This window comes from Natrix helvetica, assembly GCF_964273705.1.
Source record: "Natrix helvetica genome assembly, chromosome: 3".
In the NCBI taxonomy this organism is placed as follows: Eukaryota; Metazoa; Chordata; class Lepidosauria; order Squamata; family Natricidae; genus Natrix; species Natrix helvetica.
The window spans coordinates 116,999,629-117,019,216 of NC_138549.1; the positions used below are offsets into that span (position 1 = coordinate 116,999,629).

The 19,588-nt window shown below is 37.6% G+C and overlaps 1 protein-coding gene across 2 annotated transcripts in view; it reads right to left on the reverse strand.

Moving 5' to 3' along the window:
* RNF220 (ring finger protein 220) overlaps window positions 1–19,588 on the reverse strand; it is a 349,771-nt gene that overhangs the window by 17,612 nt on the left and 312,571 nt on the right. For both annotated transcript variants that reach the window (XM_081946336.1, XM_081946337.1), the window contains 4 exons: window positions 18,079–18,134; window positions 16,676–16,754; window positions 1,457–1,565; window positions 203–277 (listed from right to left, as the gene is read on the reverse strand). In XM_081946336.1, coding sequence (XP_081802462.1) covers window positions 203–277; window positions 1,457–1,565; window positions 16,676–16,754; window positions 18,079–18,134 — 319 coding nt within the window. The remainder of the gene's footprint in view (window positions 1–202; window positions 278–1,456; window positions 1,566–16,675; window positions 16,755–18,078; window positions 18,135–19,588) is intronic.

Sequence of the window (19,588 nt, forward strand, 5' to 3'; positions counted from 1 at the left end):
ACGATTTGTTTCTATTATGAAAGGATCTAGGTTCTTTGACAGAAAGCCATCAAATGCAAAAGAAGGTAACACTGAGAATGACTCCCATTAAGTAAAATAGAAGCATAGTATTTTGAAGAGGATTTTCATGTAATTGTAATTTCAACTAGGAAAATTAAATAATTTAATTTAAGCTACCCCCTAAGAAACTAAGAGACTTTACCAGAGTCCGCAGCCAGCATTCCTCACAGTGCACATGCCAGCACTGGATGGAGGTCAGGGGCATTGTATAAGAGTCCTATAGAAAGAAAGTGAAGTTACTGTATCACATACTATAAAATTATGGAAATTATTGATTGAATTTGGAATTATGCAGGGGAGGGCAGGATGCAGTGGGGCAACGAATCTCTAAATTTTATTTTCTTGTTTGACCTCCATATCACTGCTTGATTTCACATGCATTTGTGAACTGATGCACATTTGTAAATATAAAATGCAAATAAAATGCAAAATATATACCTTTGATCATACGCCAAAGAGAACACAGGCACAGTATAGTGCTGCATGCTTACATGTAGGTTAGGAACAAATTAAAGGAGACTTTTAACCTTCAATTGTGAAAAATGGAGAAAAATTGACTGACTTTATTGATTAATCATTGAACAGATTAATTTCACATTAAGATACTAACAATTCTCTTTAACAAATACTTACTCTTGTTACAATCATTCAAACACACATATCCACCAAATATAATATGTGCTTGGTGTCTAGAGAGATCAAGGTAAATGTTAAGACACCTGACATTCATGCCATTGGGGAGATGTGGGGAGATAATAGTTTCCATGCAGACTTAATTGTACTCTGCGTCATAGGAAAATATATTTCCTAAAATAAAGCTATAGCTCAGAATGAAATACCCCTAAAATAAAAATTCTGAGTTGTAAAACTGCACGATGTATACAAAATGATATCAACATCTGTAGACTCTGATCCACTAGAGGGAGCTTCAGCACTTCAATAATAATAAGCAGGGGGTCTTTATTTGCAGCCTTTCCCAGCTCCTGCTCTCCAAATGTTGTGTTGTGAACTCCCATAATCCACAGCCACCACGATCAAGGACTCTTTTAAATAATTTTGTACACGGTCTGCATTGAACCCTTAAGCATTAATCACAGGTTTTGAAATGAACAAGTTGCAAGTTGCAAATGAGGAAGAAAAACATAAACATAGGTTCTTCAAATGAACAGTGATATAGTTTATAAAAGCAAAGCTCATACATTAAACTAAAGTAATGCTGTGCTATAACAGATACACTGATACTAACTTCAAAGAAAGAAAAAAAGGGCTTTTCTATAGAGTCAAGCAATAGTGGATAATGCTGCAGTGCATCCTATCAACGGTGCCATTTTGCGGCAGCCAAGGTAGAGTATAGTGTCATTTCCTCATTCATAACCAGAACTGGCAAACTACTCACCATGCAAATGAGACATTTATAGCGGTCCCCACGGGAGAGCTGCCTTTCTAATTCACGAACGCGAGCCTTTAGCGCCTCAAATGTTGTCACTGCCGAGTCTTCTGTAATCCTAAAATAGATGACAAAGTCAGGGCTGGCTGAGTTCTTAGAAACATTTCGCTGATTTCATTATGTGCCAAGTGCAGTAGGCAAACCACATAGAGTTAGGGTACATCTTGGCTCTTAAGAAGTGATTAAACAGATAGAATCAAATCAGCTTATAGAGTATGTAGGCTTGAGAATCAGCTGAGGCAGCCAACACAGGAGAAGATTTAACAGCAAAGGTCAAGGAGCAAAGTAGACAATATATGAACTCATGGGCAAATACTGTAGTCTACTCTGGAATAGGGAAAGTTGGAAGAAAAACACTGATAAATTTTGTATATTTCCTTTTTGCCAAGTTGATGCTAATTTGACATTAAAAGCAGAACCATGCAAGTGAACACTTCACAAAAAGCGGTATCATATCCACACGCACAGATAAATTTTCCTAAAGTTCTGACTTTACCACAAGCATTAAAAAGGGTTGTTTTATATATAAGTGCCAAGTACTTTCTTGCAATAGCTAATCAATGGAATGCTAAACTATCAGAGCATATCTCTATAAAGAACTTCTACTTCATAAAAAAAAGGAAACTTATCTACCAGAGGGTAAATCCATGTGCTGCAAATATATTAGGTTTAAAAGATTGAGAGGGAATCAGCCATTGTCTAATATATTAATAAATCTAACTCTGTCATGGTTCAGAGGAGCAAGTAATCCAAAACAAGGGTTTCGCATAAGGAGTAAGGATGCAATTCTTTAGGATCATCCTTACTGTGCCTATATAGTTTCAACTTTCTGCAGAAATATAAGTTTGCTGTAACCAACTAGTTTAAGTAAAAACACATAGTTGGCACATATACATTTTACCTTGGTAAGTTTATTTTATCTCCTAATATTTGGCTCCTTTGTTTACTATAGTAACTGCTGCAGCCAAATGGGAAACCAATTTCCTTGCATTTAAGTACAATGACAATAAAGATTATACTTACACTGAAGGGACAGGTGTGCTATACTGAGATTATCCTAAGAGCAAAGTGTCTCAGCAGGTAAAACTACAAAAAGAGGTCAGCTTTGCTGGAATTAATTGTATATTACTTTCTCCTTCTATAAGTAACTGTTACAAGTTACTGGCAGTAGTGTGTTTATTTTATGGAAGTTTTAAAAATTGTATCTTTATCATGGGTTTATTCTATACAACACTCTTGGGTTATTTTAATGATACGCAATAGATTCACAAATAAATAAATGAAAACGGATAAAAAGTTAAGCTAGGTAGCATCTCCGATATGAAGCCCTGCCAAAGGAAACTGAAGCTTGGAAAGAAAGAAGCAGGCAGTAATAGAAAAAGGCTTGTTTATAGGAATCCTAACAGTCCAATTCTCGCTGGACAGTTTCAGGAAGTCTCTCAGATGATCACTCTTGTCCAGTAATAAATGAACGGATGAAAAGGCTAAATAGAAGCATATGCAACACCATTCAGTGTCTGTCTGATACAATGGTCAATCAATAGCAGGACTGTAGATCAGGGTGCTAGTTAACTGGAAAATTACTGCAGTGCTGTGTGCGTCACGCTGGAGGGATCCTGGACAATCAATGAAGGAGGTATTGATTTAGTTATTATCACTTCATATGCTTCAGACATTGTTAAATATACATTTATTAAGGGAGGGATATAGGAAGACTAAACAATATAACCTGCTCTTCCAACTTAGCCAGAATGCAACCTAGTAGTAAAATATGTCCAATTTCAATCCCTCGTAAAAAAATATTACAATTTTGCCACTCCTGTATAATTGTGGCTCCAGCAGCATAGGAGTGGTCAAACAAACACATACCATATATAAGAGAAGTGGCTGGATATTTGCCTTCATCCCAATTTTGCTTCAGAATTCAGAATGCTTTCAAAATAAATTTCCCCTCATTTGAACAGAATACAAATTCCCTTCGTCCTCATAAATAGTCACACCATACACAACATTTCATAAATTTTATAGTCCCGCTGTTTATATGTGCCTTGTAAAATATATTTAGAATTGATTATATGCAAGACAAATAAAATTTCATGGACTATATTCAACACCTGATCTCTTTATTCTTTCCATCTTTAAACATAATCTTTGTTTTTATAGGTCTGAGGCTTCAAACAAATTCAGGGCTTCTAATAAATTTTTCATAAGAACATGAATTCCCTCCCTGCTAACTACTTTATCATGGAATTAACTGGTGACGAACATGTGCATCAAAATGAGATCCCCCCCAAATAAATTGTGTTTTCTATAAATAAAGAAATAAATACAATCTTTGTTAGATTGCTTTTTCTAAGTGAAAACATGTACAAATACAAATAAAAAAACATGTACAAATACAAATAAATAACAAATCTAAAGAAAAAATGGCATATAAAATTATACGGCAACCTAATAATTAATGATTATAATTCAGTACTAGCAAAATGATCTGAATGAATCTGAGGGCACAGGAAAATATACCTATGAAAAATGCAAGTCTTAAGCAATTTTCAGAAATGGCTTGGATTTTTCATACTTTAATATAAAACTACACTAGACTGATTTTGTGCAATTAAAAAAAATCAGTTATGCATTTTATTCACTACATTCAAGATAGTCTATACTGAGGTTTCTAAAATATCATCACATTTAAATTGATTAATTAAAAAAAAAATCCCATTTAAAAAAAGTCCCATTTTCTTTCAAGCAGCATATTAAAAGGCAGCAACTGATAAAATACAAATATCTTTAAAGAACTTTAACTGTTCTTTCCCCAAATCCAGCCTTTATTCCTATATACTTTGTGTCTATATTTATGAAATATCAGTTCTTGTTCCCTGGCTACATATTGTTGCATGAAACTTAGTTAGGTTCTTTTAAAAACTTCTACTGCAGAGACCACATATACTATCGATTAGGTAAGCCTGACAATTTCTCCACCTATAGAATCAGAGTTTTTTATTCCTAAAACCTGCTAATGTGCAAAATAAATTTTTGATTATAGTTTTCTCTTAACCCACAAAACAAATCACCTTAATGGTTTCAGTAGCCCAATAACAAACCACTTTATAGTGCTTCTATTTCAATGGTTCCACTTACTAGATACCATACAAAGCATATAATTGTGAAATTACAATAGGTTTTGGCATTCGGTAAGGAAAAAATATAAAAAAGCAGGTCTTGTGGTTAACCAAAATCATGTGCAGAAAATGTGTAAAAATCATATTCAAGACCAAGTTGTATTAAAATGTGGATATAGGTGCAAGTTTCAGTGCAGTCTTAAGAGGACACAATATAATCAAACTGGAGATGAAAGCATTAAAAAACTTGCACCATCAAGAGTTTGTATCAACGTCAGTAACACCAGCTGAATATGTAAAATGAAAGCTTTACCCCTTTTGGATTCTTTTCAATGGCAGCCATGCAGTTTCGTATAGTAACAAAAGCAGCTCAAGTATCACATTGACTAGCTCACTCCTACCAGCCAAAATATTTACATCTCACAATAACTTTCCATATTTAACTCGTTAATTAAATGCAATGTAGATGATAGTGCTCCAGTTTGGGCAGCAACAAGAAAGCAAGCTGGGTCAGGCCATGCAGAAGAGATCTCTTTCAGCAGTCAAAGAGTTATTTGGTAGCTTTACTCTGAAAGAGGGTAATTAACGGATCTATCAAACTTGCTAAAGTGGAACATTTCACCTTTGGGACTGCATATTCTGCCCAGTATTAAGAAAATATACCTGTAAAATATACAGTGTTTCTGTTACTTTGGAATTGCAACTATACTTAAGTATCACATTGGGTTTATGGAATGATTGTGGCAGATTGGAGACTGGCCATAGCTAATGTAGTAGTCCAATCACAAATTACATAGAATATTCAGTGAGCAACCAAGACAAAATAGGGTTATGTTTATAGGTCCAATACAGAGACTACCCTATTCATCTGGAATTGACTCAGAATGAGAGAATACATTTTTAAAATCACTTAATATAGAAGTTAGCTTTCCCATTGGACACAAGAATGTCTACTGCTTGGTATCTTTGTAATCTAACCTTGAAAAGAGGCTGATTTGGAATCTTGTGAAGGAATGCTGCCTCCATTGAGAAACTGGCAAGAATTCTAACATTGAAAATGGGTATCCTTCCATCTTGATTAATGTACTCTTTCTAGGAACATATATGCAAAATTCTGTTCACCGATAATTATAATAGTGGCTTATTCTGGCGACGTGCCCTAGCCTCTGGTTGCCAAGTTATGAATAATGCAGTGTTCCACTGCCTAATTTCCATGTTCTCAGCTGAAAATTTGGAAAATGCTGCATGCAAGGATGAGTATCTGCAAAGCAGGAGCCCTCTGTGCCACAAGAGCCTCTATTTTTATACTTGCTTGCACAACTTGTTAATGCTACCAGCTGCTTGCCAAGTTTGGAGTTATCTGTTGACTAATTTAATCTTCATGCAAAGCAAAAGTGTTGAGTTGCTCAACCCACAGAGGAATTCTTCTTCTTCCACTTGCATGCTCTATCACAGTGGCATGGCAGGAAAGCTTACTGTCACAAGAAAGCATTCTAAGCTGCATTTAGCCAGGCCCCGGTAAAGATTCCCCAAGGAATTGCTGTACAGAAAGATTCATTATGCTGTTTTCACACCCCTATCCCTTCACTAACATGGAGTTTCAGAATGTCTCTGCAGGAGCAGAGAATGAGTCTAGGAGTTGGCACGCAGCCTTCTCTGCTTCCAAACTAACATACCAGGCCTGAATCAAACTGCACACAGATGGCACCAACAATCAATGCAAAGAGTAAGAAGCTTTTGAGTCAGCATGATTATAGGAATGGGTGGGGTTACCAAGTTTAGTAGCTGGGATCAATTTTTTAAATTTTATTTTAGAAGAGAGATGAACTTGCATCACAATTCTAAATGTGTAATTTAAGCAATATGCACCACCTAAAAGGCAGGAAAACACATGGTAAACTGAGGAAGCAGTTGATATGGAAAGATTCTACTCTTGTACTGAAGCAATTGTGGCTAGTTTCTCTCACATGCCACATATACTTCATTCTTTTTTTAAAAAACGGGTAACATGCATTTCATAGAATCAATCGAAGAAATGTAAGGAAACTGTTCACAAAATGGCAGAAGCAAGAAGTCTTATCACAAAACATTTGGGTCAGGTTTACATAATTTTTTATAAGTTTTGGAATGTTCCAATAAAAGCTTTGCAGACAAGCTATATTTGTGATTCACAGAGGTCACAATGAAGAAAGAAGAGGCAAAATTAAATGGGGGGGGGATAAGAACATGTTTTTATTATCAGTGCTACTAAAGACACTGTTATTTGAATCACTATTGTGATTTTCAAATTGGCGTGTTGCCTACATTAAACACTATTTGATTTTGGATAATAGCAGGTAATAAAAAATCAGAGGAAGCACTCAGAGCACGGCTTCTCTAAAACTTTCCATCTTTTTTACCACAGGAGACATATTCTTCTTCTGTGGCATTAGGATGTCTTTGTGTGTGTGCAGTGGGAAGAGTAGGGTAGGCTGCACATGCTATACATTGGTTCACATAACCAGAACGGAGGGGACTCAGAATGGAGCAGTCACAGCATTCTGATCTGTTGTCCAACTATCTCTCCTAGAACAGGGCTCTGTCCCATTTGAGGTATATGTTTGAGAAAGTTTGGCCCTTGCAATGACTTTTTTTCTTCCGTTAAAGGTTACAGACCCAAGAATCTTGGTATTATATAGGCGTGAAAAAGGGGAAAGGTTACTTTCACTTTTGAAGCCAAACCCTTTATTATGTATCTGAATAGATGATCAGACTATGCCTCACCTTTTGGGAGAGAATTTGGGAAACTAAAAAAATTTTTTTTCATGTGAATGTGCATTGTGTAGATACACATTGACCTCACTCTTATAAAACCCTTTCCTAAACCAAACAAGCATCTTGCCCAATCAACCATGAGAAGCATGAAGAGTTATATAAAGAAGATAATTATAAAGGGATTTAATGCTTGGTGAACTCAAATTGCTAAGGCTTATGACAAAGGTAGCACACATGCTTGCTTAACTGGCCCAACGCCTTGGCTTTGCTCTTATGTAAGCGGCACAGCTGGAGCTGCATCCCAAATGAGATTTGTTTTATGGAAAAGAAGAGTGTACCCCTTTGCTCCTGGGAATGGCAGCCAGTCCCACCTCCCTCTACTTTTGCTCCACTCCTGATTAATGATCTTGTCTGCCTGATTTATGACCCACCCTGGCAGATTAGAGTTTCAACCACCCCCTTTCCCCCACAACCTCAGAAGCCACGGCCACACTCCGCTGGAAATATTAGAGAATTATTAAATAAACATTCATACGTCATGTCTCTTCCCATCCTGAGCTCATCCTAGTCAACACTCGGCAGCCTGGGCCTGTTTGCTTTTCATGCTGACAACAAACAGCTGGAGTGATTCATGAAGAGGCTGGCTACAATGCTTCATGTCATATATCATGCTAGCAGGGCTCTCTGCCCCAACAGAGATAAACTGATCAAGCACAACGGGCTGGAATGAATTTATGACAACACAAAATTGAGGAAAACAAATGGGAGATGACCCAGTGGGGCACTAACCCAGACTCTTTCCTTGGCCTGCAATCTAGTTTGGTGGCAGAAAGCAAAATTGAACATTGGCACTGTGAATTAAGAGGCTAGCTTCTTAACCCCGGAAAGCCTTGATTTCAAGATGGCACCGGGCTATGTGGCAAGCATTTTCAGTAGAGGAAATTGAAGTGTTGTCCTGTTTGCTATCGTCACATAGGTGGAAAATTCTAACTGCACGTCATTGCCAAGATTTAGGGGCCAATAATGCAGAAAGCCGTATGATTAAAGAGCCATTCTGTAATGGAGATAAGCATAGTAAGAAATAAATAAATATTACAATAAGTCTTCATTAAATTTGAAATTGTAATAAAAAGGGACAAGAATTTTCCCAGGCATGAATTGTTTCCAATGGCAGAATAAGAGGCTAAACCAGAAACGATAAGCTCCAACTATCAAATGAAACAGAAACAGTTCAACAGTTACAAATAATTATTCCTTCCCCAACCTACCCTTCAATAATACTGGAAGAGATTAACAGAAAGGTAAGAAGTTCAGAAAAAATCACAACTAAGGTCAAATCCTGAAAGGCCTTGAACTCTTATGGAGTAGTATGGCAAATTTTGACATCTTCACAAAAGTGACGTCAATAACTGGGACAAAGACCAAGGAGCTGGCAAGTACACCAGTATCTTGGAACCTCTCCAGGTAAGAGAAAACCATAGGAGATTGCCTACATGTGCTCTGGATGGCAGCTTCTCATGAGGAGACAGCAGGACAGTGGTTTTCTCTAGGTTTGAGCACTGGGGCAAATGGAAAAGCCACCTTGCTGGCAACTGTGGCGAAATCTTTTAAAGGACAGTTACCGTATTTTTCAGAGTATAAGATGCACCTTTTTTTCTCAAAGAGGCTGAAAAGCTGGGTGCACCTTATACATCGAATACAGCATTTTTTGCTTCCGAAGCCCCACCCCTTCACCAAAATGGCACTGCAGAGCCTTATGGAGGCTTTCAGAGAGCTCCTGGAGGCTGGGGAGGGCAGAAATGAGCAAAAAATGGGCCATTTTTTTGCTCAATTTTGCCCCCCCCCCCGCCCCTAGCAGCACTCTATAAGCCTCCATAAGGCTATGCATGTTATTATTTTTTTACAAAAAAACGGGCCATTTTTTGCTTTCCCCCCCTCGGGAAGCACTCTGCAAGCCCCCCCCCAAGGCTATTCATGCCTCTTTTTTGAAAAAAAAGGCCCATTTTGGGAGGCTTGCAGAGTGCACAAACTCCCCCCCCCTTTTCAGAAAGCTCTTTAGTTGAAGTGATTGATGAGAATTAGATTGATCATGTGCTGTGCCAGCAGAAACAAGGTCTTAGGTGCTACAGATCGTCAGCGATTTCCTTCTCCAGCACATGGATAAATACACCTGGAAACATCTACCTACCTACCTACTCTCTCCCTCTCTCTACCTTACCTACTGTATTTCTCTCCCCACCCTCAATCTACCTACCTACCTACTCTCTCCCTCCCTATCTACTGTATTTCTCTCTCTTTCTCTCTCTCTATCCCTCTACCTACCTACCTACTCTCTCTCTCTCCCTACCTACTGTATTTCTCCCTCTCTCTTTCTCTCTCTCTCTATCCCCCTAGCTACCTACCTACCTACCTACCTACTCTCTCTCTCTCCCTACCTACTGTATTTCTTTCTCTCTCTGTCTCTTACTCTCTCTCTATCCCTCTATCTACCTACCTACTTTTTTAAAAAAAATAGCCTCTTCAAAACCTTGATGCGTCTTATACTCCGGTGCATCCTATACTCTGAAAAATATGGTAAGTTCCCAAATCTCACTTTCTAGCCACTTTCACAGGTTTCCTAACAATAATCTTAAAAAGCTACTGCAAATCTTCAGAACAGGCTTGAAAAGTCATTGCGTGAGTTTTATTTTCAACTCTGAACAAAAATAAAATTAATTATAAATTTAAGAACTTAAAGAATTTGAAATAAATGGCAAAAACCTAAATAAGGTTTTGATCTAAGAAAATTATAAACAGGTTAAAAATCGAGATAAGGTTGGAACATTGACTTTTATTATAAGATTTTGGAATTTATAAAAAATAAATGACCTCCTGGGAAACCGACTTGGGTTGGCTATTTTGGCTATTGTAAATAATAACAAAGGTAAGTTACTTATGATTTTAGAAATTGGACTCTAGAGGGGACTAAGGATTCTAAACTGAAGGAGAAAAAAAACCACAAGCCTGTTCTTGATGTCACTTAATCCGTTTTACAAAATGACACAAAATATTATAACATTAGAAACATTAAAAGAGATCTTTGAAAAATGGAGCCGGAAAATAATAATAGCAACACTGTCAATAACAATGCCTGCTTCTACAGATAATATCCCAAATATGTTAATGATGGAGTAATAGATGCAAAAATAACATTATTTTTAAAGTCCCAAAAGGGAAACTATAAATAACAGAAGAAGAGAATGATTTGGAAAAGTGTGCTTTACTGGATATACAGAAGAAACTGGCTAAAGTTTAAAAATTAAAATGGAAATACTAATAATAAACAAAGACCTGGAAAATGTTTCCTTTTTGGATTTACAAAAGAAACTTGTTAAAGCTATGAAGAAAAAGCGCCAAAGAAATGTGAGGATAAAGAAACACTGAAGAGAATTAAAATCCTATAATAATATTTGGCTGAATTAAAGATTAAGGCAAAGGAAGGAATGTAAATTTGGTTTATTTCATCAAAATTAAAATACTATTCTTTTTATAAACTTCTGGTAATATCAGTATTGAAAAGTTTATACTTTAAAGATTTGCTTATAATACGGGATGGGATGAAGATATATCTTTCTGTAACTTTAGGGGGGGTTAAAGAATTACTAAATTTGTTTATACTTGTGATGAAAATTGGAAGTAATTTATTTACATATTTGTTTATTACATTATTTTCTTTTTCCCTATATATTTTTCCCTATTCTTTCTCCATGTTTAGTTTCTTAGTTCTTACTATTAAAAACATAATTTATAATTAATACAATTATATATTTAAGAAAAATCCTCACACGCTTTGTCTAAACTGTCTAATTCTACACATTATCCTCCTGTAGCATTCAATCTTAATAAATTTCGTTTAAAAAGAAATCTAACCATAATAGATTTAAAAATGAAGGAATAATTTATGCAATAAACGTTAAAAGAAATTCTTTTTAAAAATCGGTCCTCTCAGAGTACCACAGTTCTTGTAGAATAACAAATGAATTGGGCCAATGACAGTTATTATACCAAATTCAAGCAGCAACTGAGGAAGTTGGATTGAAATGGAAGCTAGTTAAACAAAAAGCAGATCCAAGATTAAACTCAAGGGAACAACCAGCAAATTCATCTCTTAGTGAGGCAAGTTGTTTGACACGCCAGAGATTTAGCTCCAAGAAGCCTACAGCACATATTCCATTAACTTTCAACCCAAGTACATTAGCTTTGCACCAGAGGAAAGGGAGTTTACTGTATTGTATTAGCTAATTAAAAAGATACTCTCCATACCAAGACTTTGTTTTGGAAAGAGGAAAGAAAATGAATGTCATTCTTATAAAAGTAGGATCAATAAAGAGAATCACTGCTAACTCCATTAACCATTGTTCTAAGTGGGCAGCCCAGCTGACACAAGTGATAAACCATGTGCTTCTAAACACTTTTTAAAATGCTAATCAGACATTATATGGAGCTTAACACAATAATCAATAATGTCCAGATTTAAAAGCAAAAATTAAAGTTATGAACAGAAGGAAGTGTTCCCATAGAGAACCCGCCACAAGCATCATCCAAAAGAAGAAAAATGAAACCAATTTAGCTCCAGATTAAGAGCGAGGAACTAGAGATGAATCAATTTAGCTAGCTGGGCTGGGTCACCATATATCATGGCTTGGCAGCGCAGGTGGAAGCAGCTAGACAGCAGGAATATAAAAACCTCACCATCTTTTTGTCAGGCCCCAAGGTCTGATACTGGTTATCAATTAAGTTAACAGAACCCACCTCTTCACACACAGCATTCTAACTGTTTAACTATCACAGCAGCAACAATTTATCACACACAAATTCTAGATAAAGTAGGATGGAACAGCTATAATCTTGGCTTCTAACTACTGTTTTCTGCTCCCAATGGAGTTAAGAGCCTCTATCTAATGGTAGCAACCTATTTCCAGAAGGGATTTCTTATGAAAGAACTGCTGTCAAGTGCAAGAAATGGTAATTGGCTTTTACTTTTTCTGAAAGGTTACAGAGGTTGACTGTCCAAGTTTAATTTTGGTCCTTAAAAGTCAAAGGTTTCTGAATGTTCCATGATAGATCAGGTTTTGTCACAAAGAAGCACCAGGTCTATATTTCACAGGACAGAATTATTGTATGCATCACTTAGAAAAAGTTTAAACTCCTCCAGGCAGCTCTGAATGAAGCATTTAGATAATGTGATCAAGGTGATGCTACCAATTCATCATTTGGACAAGTGTTTTTCAATTTTAAAGGCTAAGATTTGAGGAAACAGACAACTTTTGAACCAATGAAATTGCCAGACTTCTGGACAAGACAAAAACTAAATTCCTTTGCTTCCATCAGAGGTCCATACACTATATGCCACCCACCTCAAATGCTGGTTTGTGACCCCTAATCCCTATTTACTCCTAAAAAGCAGAAAAAATACATGGTGCCCCAGATCTGAGTGTCCCTGAAGTTTTAGCTAATGTGAGCCGAAATTGTTGAGATAAATAACTCATTTTAAACTTCCTGCTCTTTCTTGCAGTGAAGAGCAGAGAGAGAAACACACACCCGGTTGGCACAGCTTAAAAGCTGCATTGTGGCAGTAATTCATTAGAATTTTCTTTCTTTCTTCCTTTGCTATTTAAAGGCAAATATTTAAATTGTGGAACAACAAAAATTCTCTCTGCTCTTCCCAGTTGTTTATAGAAACTACTACCAAAAACTTGAGTAAGTAAAAGGCACCACCTAAACCAAAATCCTGCATAGTTTATTAGGTAAGATCTGGCTCTAGCAAGTGTTATCAATTTGTCTACCTCCACAAGTGATAAAGTCTCCAAGAGAAGTCAGCACACGGCAAAATATATTTGTGTTATCTCCTGATCCAAAGTGCTATTACTCCAGCTGTTTTCAATGTGGACCATTCTTGTGAGTAAGAGTAAGGTTCTACATTTAGGCAACAAAAACGGAATGCACAGGTACAGTATAGGTGGTACCGTGCTCAATAGTAGTAACTGTGAGAGGGATCTTGGAGTTCTAGTGGACAATCATTTAAATATGAGCCAGCAGTGTGCAGCAGCTGCCAAAAAGCCAACACAGTTCTAGGCTGCATCAACAGAGGGATAGAATCAAGATCAGTGTTAATACCACTTTATAATCCCTTGGTAAGGCCACACTTGGAATACTGCATTCAGTTCTGGTCGCCACGATGTAAAAAAGATGTGGAGACTCTAGAAAGAGTGCAGAGAAGAGCAACAGGCTGGGGGGGATGGGAGTTGGAGGCACCGTTCTGCAGTGGTTCGGCTCCTACCTCTCTGACCGGATGCAATGTGTGTTGGCAGGGGGGGCAGAGGTCGACCCTGAGGCCACTCACTTGTGGGGTGCCTCAGGGGTCGGTCCTCTCGCCCCTTCTGTTCAACGCATATGTGAAGCCGCTGGGGGAGATCATCCGTGGTTTTGGGGTGGAGTATCATCTGTACGCTGATGATACGCAGCTGTACATTTCCACCCCAGACCACCCCAACGAGGCTGTCGAGGTGATGACCCGGTGTTTGGAAGCCGTCGGGGTCTGGATGGGGGACAACAGACTCAAGCTCAACCCCTCCAAGACTGAGTGGCTGTGGCTACCGGCACCCCGGTTCAGTCAGTTGATCCCATCACTGACCATAGGGGGCGAGCAATTGCCCCCTGTGGAACGGGCGCGCAATTTGGGCGTCCTCCTAGATGCCCGGCTGTCTATGGATGACCATGTGGCAGCCGTGGCAAGGGGGGCGTTCCACCAGGTTCGCCTGGTGCGCCAATTGCGCCCCCTACTGGACCGGGATGCCCTACGCACGGTCACTCACGCACTGGTGACGTCTCGGCTGGACTACTGCAATGCCCTCTACATGGGGCTTCCCTTGGGACGCGCTCGAAGACTGCAGCTAGTCCAGAACGCAGCCGCGCGGGCTATTATGGGGAGTACTAGGTACTCCCACGTAACACCGCTCCTGCGCGAGCTGCACTGGCTGCCTGTGGTCTTTCGGGTGCGTTTCAAGGTGTTAATCACCATCTTTAAAGCGCTCCATGGCTCAGGACCTAGGTACTTGCGGGATCGCATCCTACCACACACTTCCCTGCGACCGATTTGCTCTCACAGGGAAGGACTCCTCCGGGTGCCGTCCACTAAGCAATGTCAATGGGCGGCGCCTAGGAGTAGAGCCTTCTCTGTGATGGGCCCAACCCTCTGGAATGACCTCCCCCCCGATATCAGAACCACCACCGACTTCCGCTCCTTCCGACAAAAACTGAAGACTCACCTGTTCCGTTTAGCTGGCCTGGCCCATTCATAGTTTTATTCTACCTCCTGGCAGATATTTTAATTGGGTATTTTTAGGGTTATTTAAATATTGTTTTTAGCTGCTTTGCTTTATGTACAGTTTCTTATTGCCTCCTCTTTTAGGTACTGAGTATGTAATTATGTTTGTACTTTCTATTTATTTATGTGTTTTATCCGACTGTACACCGCCCCGAGTCCCTTTGGGGAGAGGGGGCGGTATAAAAGTCCAAATAAAGTTAAAGTTAACAAAGATGATTAGGGGACTGGAGACTAAAACATATGAAGAACGGTTGCAGGAACTGGGTATGTTTAGCTTAAGAGAAAGAAGGACTAGGGGAGACATGATAGCATTGTTCCAATATCTCAGAGGTTGCCACAAAGAAGAGGGAGGCAAACTATTCTCCAAAGCACCTGAGGGTAGAATAAGAAGCAATGGGTGGAAACTAATCAAGGAGAGAAGCAACTTAGAACTGAGGAGAAACTTCCTGACAGTTAGAACAATTAATCAGTGGAACAGCTTGCCTCCAGAAGTTGTGAATGCCCCAACACTGGAAGTCTTTAAGAAGATGTTGGATAGCCATTTGTCTGGAACGGTATAGGGTTTCCTGCCTAGGCAGGGGGTTGGACTAGAAGACCTCCAAGGTCCCTTCCAACTCTACTATTGTATTGTATTATTGTATTGTATTGTATTATTGTATTGTATATTTGTCGTCTAATAAAGTAGCAGCTTTTAGTAAAATCTGCAGTAAGATACACCACCCTATTTCTAGCACTTCAGCTACAAATACCTAATTTTTCCACTTTTTTTCCTGAATTCCATGCCACCTCTTAAATTAATGTTGTATTTATTTCCCCTCCAGTTTTCTTTCTACTTCAGCCTTCCTTCAACTGTTCACCACTAAAATCTCAGTTCAATACTCAAAATGCAGAAGACTATACATACTTGCCCAACATATAAGACAGTATTACTAGCTTGCTGGAGAATGCTGTGTTCCTGCAAAGGCATTTCAATATGCATTTCCATAATTAAAATATGCATATGTACCAGATTATCCTACAGTAATCTTCTCAATTCTTAGAACTATCCAAATAACGCATATCATCACTACTAACAATGTATTAGTGCATAACACAGTCTAAAAAGACTTTACATATATTTTTCTTTCTTCAGAGGAATATGTTTTTTAAAAATGGGTTATCTGTGTGAACTTGGTCACATCTTACATAGTATACACAGCTAAAAAGGCCTCTTGCACTTGTATTATTCTATGTCAGCTAGTGAGCAATCTAGTCTGTTAAGCATTTCTATGCTGAAGATTTCAATGCAATCAATCTACATTATACCCAGAACTCACAAGAAATAAGCTTAAATATCACTGTCTGTGGTCCTGCCTGACTGCAAGAAGATGGGACAGTATTGTGCATTGCTCTGAACCCCTCTTTTGGTCACTACTCTTTGTAGAGCAAAATGATCTGTCTTGTGTTACTCATTCCCAGTGGAAATGAAGGTTAAAATAATCTAATTCTATTCTGGAGAAAGGGCATAACGAGTAAGTCTTTTGAAAAATAACACGTCCCGGGGGAAAGAAAAGGGCAGCGTTTTGATACTATAGAGAATTTAACACAAGGATAAGATTTGCTATCATCCCTCTAAAGCCTCAGAAACTACACTGAGGATCTAGAAATGAAACATAAAATCATCTTTTAGAGCCAATATACCAAAATGGATTTTTATCTTTCTACAGATATGGAATTCCTATAAAGGCTAAAAAAACCCAAAAGGACATGAAAGAAACCCTTTGATTTTCAGCTATGAGAGTGCCAGCTTTAAAAGCTGTGTAGTTTCAATTGAAAATATATACATATATATATATGCCTGAGTTTTGGTTAGTGATAAGCTGCTGGCATCTTCTGTAATGTTGCACCTTTGACCATCAAATATATACATAGACAATTCCTACTTACTTCTCTATGTCACTGTTTTTGCAAGTCTTTTGTGCAGGCTCTTGCTTACTACACTCCCCGTTACTTGTTGATGGCATTTCTATAAAGAGGAGGAAGAAATCAATCAATGAAGAAAGTTTATTCAAATACACATCAAACTACAGCATGAGTAAAAGCCTCTCTTCTAAAAATTTAAACACATCGTAAAAAAAAGCAAGAATGCTAATCACACAATTAATAATGAAGTTGAGTGCTAATTTTAAATCTCCCCAATTCCAGAATGATACAAGCGGGTAATCTTCAAAAGCCTTGGCCCACCAGCCTTTGCTATTAACCATAATGGCTGCTGTTAAAGAAAACTGAAAAAAATTGGAGATCACAAGCTTAATTATTCTTATTCTATTTTTTTAAAAAAGAGTTTAGTATGGAACAGGCTTTTCTATCAGTATACCCAACTGGACTAGTTCAAAATAAATAAATAAATACATTTGTCAAGATTACTTCCTACTAACATTTTTTTCAGCTATATACAAATTAGAATTTAAGAATGATAATACTGTAGATGTATACTGCTGGAAAGCCAAGAAAATTGGTTTTGACTATTACATCGAAACCACAGTGGCCCAGTGTTTAGAATGCAGTACTGTAGGCTATTTCTGCTGACTGCCAGGTGCCTGCAATTTGGCAGATCGAATTTCACCAGGCTCAAGGTTGACTCAGCCTCCCATCCTTCTGAGGTCGGTAAAATGAGGACCCAGCTTGTTGGGGGCAATATGCTGACTCTGTAAACCGTTTAGAGAGGGCTGTAAAAAGCACTGTGAAGCAGTATACAAGTCTATGTGCTATTGCTACTTTCTCTATTTAGATTTCATGCACATATATTATTTTATTCAAATGGAAGTATTGAACATGTATAAAAATTAACATTGTTTTGGGTTCCATAGTTTCGCTATTAAATAGGTATACTTTAATTCTAAAATATTGAGTTAAAAACCTGTAACCTACTTTTCAGAAGAGCAATCATTCCCAAGTAGCCAGCAGAAATTAGAATGCATTTAAACGATGCATTTAAAAAGGCAAGTAAAATAAAAGCAGGATAACCAGCCAAATTTTAAAAAAGCATTAAATGTTGAAAACTAAGCATATTCAAAGATCTTTATCCGATATTAAATATGCTGAAGGCACAATATGAATGATAAAAATCCCTTCAAGGTCATTCCATGCTTTTACTTAAGGTTTGGTTGTCCTAATGTATGTATTACCATATCCAAAAAATGGATTTAGAACTCTGAATTATACTGTATACAAAGGAAAATTGAATTTTGTCATAAATGTGATGTCCCAAAAATGGTCTTTAAAATATTCATCTTCAGTCTCTATGCACCTAATAGGCTAACAAGCAGCCTGCTACATCTTATACTCACCATCGCTTGCCCATTTAGAGAATTCTGGTGTTATTCGGGTACTAGGAGTGCCACCACTGAAAGAAGCAAGATAGCAATCAAACATTTGTTACAGGACAAAAGACCTCAACCATACATATCTAGGATTTTAGAATTGACAAGTGATTTACATTCTAATTATACTTACAACTTGAGAAAATAGTTATTTCCATTTAACAGTTTAAATATTAAGTGTAAATATTCTATGGCTCTGTTGTAGTTTCTTGGTAGAATCAAAACTTGACTATTGTCAGTTTGATCTGTAGATAATGAAACATGATTTTTCATTTCTTTATATAGTTTAGACACTCTTATTTTTTTTAACTAATGCTAATAGTTTATTTTTGTGTGTTTCGGGGAATTTCCCAATTTTGGAAGAAATGAAAACTTCTCCATTCCATCTTACTATAACTCTCAGATCTGTTTTAGTTTAACACAGCATATTAATTGTAATTTGTAAAACTACAGATAGTTCTTGACTTATGATTCTTTAATTATAGTTTAAAGATATAATGGCCTCAGAAAAAGTGACTTATGACTTATTCTCAAAGTTATGACCATCTTACCAGCCCCAGCACGGTCACTTGATCACAATTTAGACACTTGGCAAGTGGCTCACATTTATGATGGATGCAGCCATTTTAGGGTCACTTGATTGTAATTTGTGATCTTCCCAACCAGTTTCTGACAAGCAAAGTCAATTGGGGAAGCTGGATTTGCTTAATGATTGCATAATTTGTTTAATGACCATGGCAAAATTGATCATAAAATCATGACTTGCTTTATGATTCCATCAACTTACGACAGAAACTTTGGTCCCAACCAGTGGTGGGTTGATGCTGGTTCAGACCGGTTCAGGTGAACCGGTAGTTCCAACCAATGGCTGGGCCCGCTCACCTACCCTGGTGCTATCACATCCTATATAATCACTGGTTTTTCAATGACGCGTGCATTGAAAACACACGCTGACATTTTCGGTTCTGGGTGAATTGGTTATTACAGTATGTGATGCCCACCTCTGGTCCCAACTGTGGCCATAATTTGAGTTGTTGTAAATGTTATAAGTTGTAAACCTTTAAAACACAAACATAAACACACAGAGCAAGAGCATAATATAAAAGAATGGAGGGATTTTCTTTAAGATCACTGACAATTACTGAGTAGACTTACTCACTTATATAGATTAAGATAACAAAGATGATTAAGATGACAAAGTAGTTTCGTACACTTTGATAGCAGTATTTCTATGCTTTATAAAAGAGGAAACAAATGAAATAGAATAATAAGTACTTGTAGTGCAACATATTCTAATCAATGCATATTGTTGCCTGCGTGAAGGGAGATTACTCAGTGCAGGTAGCACCTATATGCCAACGTCTGAACTGATTTCATATTGGGAGCAATTTGAGGTACTATATTTGATCTAAGTAATTTGATATCACAAATCTCTTTCCTTCCACTTTTTATTTATGAAGTGCTATTTTGAAAAGTT